Below are 7,171 nucleotides of genomic sequence, written 5' to 3'. Positions count from 1 at the left end.
TTGCTTTTTCAATAAGCCCATCTGCTATTCTTGCTACATATTTTTAAATGTGAACCAGTGGATCGACAAAAAGCTAATGCATTATAAAAATCTAAACAATTAAGACACTAAGATATATTTATATGTTATTTCATATAATAATTAATTGATTGATAATAATTGTTTAAATTAATATAATAATTGATACTTTTGACTCATCCCTTTTCTTAAAAATTGTTTAAAGGCTGAAATGTGAAGTGCAGATCTTAAAAAGTTCTTTAAAGGTCTTAAATTTGATTAAAAAAATCCTGCAGATACCAGGTTATTTTATGGTACCATTTAGAATAACTATTTTTTTTAAATTAAGCCCTTTTTAACTGTCCTTTTAGGTTGTTTTGAGAATGTTCTGTAGGCTACTGATAAAAAAAGTACCTCTGTATATTTGTTTGTTGCAAATTTACAGACTATGCAATTGAAATGTTTACATTGGCTTGTCGGGGTAACATTTCTGTCCACTCACAACAAGGTTTTCCTTCTGAATTAGCATAACTGCACAAGTTTTATACTTAATAAAATCTTTGAAAACAAATGACATTAGTTATACTTTCATTTCCTTCAATAAAAAGGAAATTGAGTAAGACGGTGTAAAAGGTGTGTGGACGTGGATTAGTAATCTGGCCCCTTGGTATAAAGGAGAAAAATGCTGGCCCTCGTCACTATAAAAGTTGCCCATCCCTGATCTAAACTATTAGCAGTCAAAAAAAAAAAAAAGCATCGTGTACTTTTATAGCCCCTATGAACTCTTGGCAGTCAAACTTAGCAGGAGGAGTGATCAGGGCCACCAAAATACCCTCAAGATCTCCACGTGTATCACCTTCCAAGTCATCACAAAGAGTCTAAGATGAAAAACATACGCATGTTTTTATATATCAGGCAACATTCAACAGCTAGTTAAACATGTGTACAGGTAATATGGTGTTTTACCCTCCCAGTGGCGTCCTGATACGCTTTACAGACCAGCTGGCGCTGGGCATTGCTTCTTTGAGTCAGAATGTCAATAAGAGTCTTTTCAGTAGTGCCTGAGGAATTACAAACGCAAACACACAGTTCCTCATTGTGACATAAGGCCAACAGCCAGCCAATAGAAAGCAACAGGATTTCAACATCTCAGCTGGATGTGTGCAGTGTAAGTTCACTAAAAGTCCACACCCATGTTACTTAGTGACTTACCAATGCCTTCAATAGCTTTCCTTAAAGCGGCAGCATCCTCGCCTGGATTAAAGCCCGGCTTCTCCTTAATGGTGCCACGTACTGTTGACTTAGTAAAACATGGATCATGCTGATATATAAATCTTTTTAACTTACTGTATGAAATGTATAACTGTATAAAATACAATCACAGTCTTACATTTACAGTCAAAGAGGAGGGGGAGTCCAGGAGAAGATCCAAATCATCCTGAAAACAGAAAGTACGAAGTCTTCTGAAAAATGATTATCTTCAGTAAATATCACTTTCAGAGCAAGAAATGTAAATGTAGAGTCACTTGATCCTGAAATGGTTAAAGTAAAAATGAATTAAACAGCAGCACTGACCCATACAGAAGACATTCCTGCTGTTGTGGGTGGGTTTCAGTTCTGTAACCACCAGGTATTAGTTGGTTATATTAAACATCAATATAAATGATATGTTTTACGTTCTTTAGTTACATACTTTTAGTCACTAACAAAAGTTTGGATGTTTTCAAAAGCATTAAGCAGCATTAATTCTCCTAACGCAGGGCATTTTAATGAAATATGTGTTAAAAATGGAGGATCAGATCCCGATTACATAGCCTATGTCACATTGCAAAGTTTATTCTCCCTGCAATTTCATATGCGATTCACAAGGGCATGACAAAATCCGCTAACATCACTATGTGCTCGCTGAGAGCAACATAGCCTGAAAATGGCGTCTTTTACAGATGAATACTTGGCAAAACATCAAACTCGACAATGTTGGTAAGCGCGCGATTGGCTTTAATGCTGATTTCTATAGACAAAGGAACAAAACTTTCAACTTTACCTTTGCTAACGCGTCCGTCCACTATAAGCCACAGCTTTCACGGGTCTCTCTGTGACTGCACCCAAACACAGAGGATATGAGATCAAAATGAGATCATGAGCTCGTGTATCACACCACAACTGAGAGCCACAAATCACAAAGCCTATGCGATAAATGTGGTGATAAACGAGTTCAAATGTGCAGTAGGGTCGAAATATTTAAGATAAATTCGTGGCTTCTATTTTGCATTTGCATATTTTCAAATACAAATATATTTTTTAGCTTATAAATGATATTTTCAACATCATTGAAATGTGTTGTTGTTGTTATTATAATACAAATAATAGAAAATAAAGTTTAATTTCCCTTCAGCAAATATTTATTTTCTTATATTCTATATAACTATTATATATAAAAAAAAACGTGTTTTCAGAAACAAAAGCTCATGTTCCCAGAACAAACACTTCTGTGTAGTTGAGATCATTAGACTTGGTCTTAATGGACTAGTTTGTGACATATGAAGGCCACATTTTACACACACACAAGTTTAATGAGTCGTGGGAGCTGTATATTGATGCCAAAATGAGCAAGAAAGCTCATATCCGGAAAGTGACCCTAACTAAAATCAAACAACACTTCATAATTTCCTGTGTAAATAAGGAAGTTGATTGATTGTATTATTAACTTTGGGTCTTCTGCCAGAACCAGCAGCTGTTAGCACGGTCATAAAGTTAAAATATGAAACATCAAATATAAATATGTTTATATATATACGTTCCTGTTTGATGAGTACATTATTTATTTTACATTATTTGATGATGACATTATTTTAATGCACATTTAATGAATGGTCTTAGATCTTGGTGGGAAGAAACAAACATTTATGTAAAGTATCTTTTCCTGAAAAGTAATAACAGTATGAAGAAACTCTAATACATGACCTACAGTTTTATTTTACTCATATTCAACTATAAAATGAGTACCAAGCATGCATTTAAGTCTTTTCCTGTTCAGTTAAGCTGTGGAAGTCATTCCACAGTATAAAACCAGAAAAAAGCACAATCAGTAGCCAACTCTGTGATCTTTAATCTTTAATCAAAGTGAATCAATTTTTTAGTGTAGGCCATTTAATGGTTTTCAGAAAAATAATAATAATAATCAAATAAAATAAAATATATTCTTATAAAATAATAAAATAAAAAATATTTTTGTAATGAATTTATTATTCTTAAATGTAATTTTTTAAATTACATTCATTTTTGTAAATAATAATAATAATAATAATAATAATGTTAAAAACATTGTTGGTTACTTTGGATAAAACCATCTGCCTAATGCATAAATGTAAATATTTAAAACAACTTATATTAGACAACTTGCCTCAACCTGACATGAACAAAAATCTTGTATAAAGAAAAAAGTTTAACCTAGTTAAAAAAAAAATACCTTCATTGTTTATAGTTCACTCGTGTAGTTTTATTGTGTTCAGATGTTTACTATTACAAAAATATAAATTGTAATTTTAGTTTAGGACATGGTTCCCAAAAAGATTCAAGAGGGATTAAATGAACTAGACGTTTGAAACTAATATACAAAACCACTGCTAAAAAAAAAAGCTATTGGATTTTTAGTCTAAGGTTTTTACTATGACTAAGATTCAAGGCTTGTGACAACTAGCCTCGGTCTGCCTGTAACAGCGGATTCTAACGGGTTACACTGTCTGCTGTCTCCCTCTGCTGGTCATTACTGTGCAAAATACAAAATTAGCTTTATTTTTCGAAAGCCCTGACCTCATGGAAATTTCATGAGAAACGAGAAACGGATATAGTGTGAAAAGCAAAGAGCTTGATGAAAGTCTGATTCAGCTCTCATTTGTCAAGAGCTGTTGAGGTCTACAGCTTCGCTAAATCACCTGTTCTCCACACCACTGCTGTAGATACATTAATATTTCAATTTCACGAGAGGCCAGCTGAGTGTATGTAAAACACTAGTCCTCTTTTATCTATAGTCTAATCTCCAGTGCAGCACCCTTGAGGAAATTGTGGGTTGAAGGAAGCAGCGGACGATCCAAGCCGGAATAACGTCTTAAGTGCAGATTGATCCAGAACACTGTGGGATACCAAGTCTTTCCCAGAGAGCCCAGAAGAGCTGTGTGCTGGCAGAAGATTGAGCACTATAGCTGAGGCAAATCCAGAATCCAGAGTCAATTACTTCCATTTATGAAATATGATAATAGAATTTTATTCTGGATAAAGTGAGCACATTTGAGATAAAAACAAACTTAGATTAAATTAGATATAAATTGACTTAGCAGGGACCAAGAAAAAAGATTTTGGAATTTTTTTTTATTACGTGTGTTTAGAACATTTAAAATGTGACAAAAATATTTTTCAAAAATGTATTTGTATTCAAATTGTATTGTATAGCCTACACTAAAAAGGTAAGCTGCTGGCAAAATGGTTTACTCATACCAAATTTTACAAATTTTTAACGTCCTCTGATATAACATCTTCCTCTGATAACTGTTGTCCTCTGATATTAACATTTTATTTATTTATATAATTTATTTTTTGTTTTGTTTTTTAAATATGTTCATAAAATTCTGTTTTATCTGCTAAATGAATGCAAACTGAAATGCATATGAATTTAACTTTTAAAATGACGTTTTTCAGCATTTTGGCACATAAAACTTCTACCAAACATATACATACATTAGCCAAATTTTACTATAGTTTCCATAATAATGTTTATTATTATACAATAATAATAATAATTTACTTCTGCTATTATTATTTCACAATTTGTGTAAATATGGGCAAAAATTTATTCAAAAAATTTATATTTATGTATTTTTTCCATAAAAATGTATAAAACAAATATTCCTCTTTGCAAACTCAGATTTTTGCTAAAGCTGGGTTATAGTGAAAACAATAAAACTGCACTAGCAGGCATTCAGACAATCGACAACTATAATTATGGTATAGATTTTAAGTGAAGGTTGACTTGTATTCTTTATGAGGACAACACAAAGGAGTATTTTTTTTTGTCAGGAGCAAGTTGACATGTTTTAAATGTTACACATTTACTGTAATAAATGTAAAATAATTGTAGAATATCTTATGCCTAAACAATGTTTTGTTTTTTATGTATTATTATTATTTATTTATTTTTTTTGCTGTTTAATGTATTGTTTTGTGTTGCAAAATTATTTTACGATTTAAATATAGCTAAAAAAAATCTATGATATGCTGTTTAATAGCAGGTTCCTTTTTTGACACAATATTGTAACGTGTTTTAAATTAACTGTGTTGTTTTTTTCTTTATTAACCTACTGTATATCCTCAAAAAATATTCAACTGAATACAAAGTGTGACAACTAGCCTGATATAGGCTACTGTACCTACTCTTAATCTTACCAATAAAGTTTATGAACTCTAATGTAAGCAAATTTAGAAAAAAAAGGAAAGTTGTTGAATACAGACCCCCAAAACATTATTTATTCTTAAATGTCGTCTTCGCATCAGAACAAAATAGGCTACTAAAATGACTCAAATCCTATTATACAAAGGATAACAGTAGCCGAGAGGCTGTCCTTCTGTCTGTTGCCACATGGTGGAGTCTGGTCTAAATCAGGAGAAATGACTAAATCAGGAGGCTAAAATTGCATATACATGCTCCTTCCTAACAAACACATTAAAATGAAGCCTTTGCTGCTTTTAAGACTAACCACATGCGAGACTAAAAAGACGAAAGATTGATATGCGTCTTCAAGGATCCAAGGACCACAGGAGACATAGACAAACAAACTTTTTTTTGGGAGGGTAGCCTATTTTGGCGTCCTGTTTGAGAGAAAACAAGTATTTTTTCCTGTGCCAGCAGAAAGCATATGCAGCTCTTAGTTAGAAAAGAAAATACTTTCTTAGACCGTAAGAAAATTTAGATGCTAAAAGACTCTATTAATTTGGGAAACACTGCCAAAACCTCAATCCACATGAAATTCTCTACCCTCGGAGAGAAATGCCTCCTCTTGAGCTACAAACCAAATGTCCGATCTCCTCCCAAAATGACAGTTAAACCCATCAAACGGTGCACCGTCGCTGCACTAGGCCTCACTTCCCCTCACAACGCTCACCCAAAGACCTCAAAAAGGTTTGAATCATCTCGTAATTAATATTCCTCAAGAAAGAACCCATGAGGAACCAATTATTCAATAAGACCCCCAGCCCCCATCGTTTAATGTGACATACAGGACGTATGTAGGCCGTGGTTGACGCTTTCAGTCGGTGAATTCAGAGGTCCAGCGCTGCGCCATTGGCTGGGCTCGAGCCTCGACCGATGCACGGCGGTAATTGAGATCAGATGCGAGCGTGACCTGCTCGGAGGGTAACCTGGAAGCATTTATTTTATGGAAAAGATGTTTAGTTAAGTGCAGCGCTGTGGTCTAATGAGGCTGGACTGGGTTCTGTGATGAATATGATTGGTGAAAGCTCTGAAGGCTGGTTCCTGAGTCCTTCCTTCCTTGCGCATCAGGTTACAGATTAGTAGACTTCCTGTCCACTCCGTGCATTTACCCTCGAAAAGACGATTCTTTTTAATGAAGCTTATCATGTATTGGACTCAGATGCATTAATCCTTCTTCTTTGTGACTTAGCGTTTGATAAGAGGGGCTCTGTAAGGCATCATGAGTCCGCTCTCTGATGACATTGAACTCTGGGAGGCATTAGCCTATGACTAATTTCGCATTATAACTAATTAACATATGGATTTTTTTGTCCTATTTATTAATTTATCTAAAAATACATTAAAAAAAATACAAAGACTTGTATCTCTAAAGAGTATGTATCAAATTGGTCAAAAATATATAACCGTGATCAGTGGCGTAGCCTACCGCACATCTTAGAGCCCCCCACCCCAAAGAACAGATGGGGCCCCTCCCACCAGCAGTGATGTCATGTATGAAAATTTATTGTGCACCAGCTGCAATTATACTACTGAGTCCGTCTATGTCATACGCGGAAGCCGTTCCGGTGGATGACGTAGGACGTAGTTGTCGCACGCGCGCCTCTGAGAATTGCTTGTCTCGCGAGTTTGTTTACAGGAGCAAAGGAAGCAAAGTTTCCTTACTTTAGCAAAGGAAAACCAGTCTCCTCT

General features: G+C 34.4%; 1 protein-coding gene across 1 annotated transcript in view; it reads right to left on the bottom strand.

The window, feature by feature from the left end:
• The window catches only part of LOC107686424 (annexin A3-like), an 8,670-nt gene extending 6,467 nt beyond the window's left edge, over positions 1 to 2,203 (bottom strand). Inside the window, exons 1-6 of the mRNA XM_016483407.1 lie at positions 2,042 to 2,203; positions 1,573 to 1,614; positions 1,388 to 1,435; positions 1,210 to 1,297; positions 964 to 1,058; positions 762 to 875 (exon numbers count right to left, since the gene is read on the bottom strand). Of these exons, the coding sequence (XP_016338893.1) occupies positions 762 to 875; positions 964 to 1,058; positions 1,210 to 1,297; positions 1,388 to 1,435; positions 1,573 to 1,587 (360 nt within the window). The 5' untranslated portion in view covers positions 1,588 to 1,614; positions 2,042 to 2,203. The remainder of the gene's footprint in view (positions 1 to 761; positions 876 to 963; positions 1,059 to 1,209; positions 1,298 to 1,387; positions 1,436 to 1,572; positions 1,615 to 2,041) is intronic.
• Positions 2,204 to 7,171: the final 4,968 nt, after the last annotated feature.

Source organism: Sinocyclocheilus anshuiensis, unplaced genomic scaffold (genome assembly GCF_001515605.1).
Source record: "Sinocyclocheilus anshuiensis isolate Anshui unplaced genomic scaffold, SAMN03320099.WGS_v1.1 scaffold838, whole genome shotgun sequence".
NCBI lineage: Eukaryota > Metazoa > Chordata > Actinopteri > Cypriniformes > Cyprinidae > Sinocyclocheilus > Sinocyclocheilus anshuiensis.
Note: the sequence above shows the minus strand (reverse complement) of the source record. Positions and strands in the feature narration are given on the sequence as shown.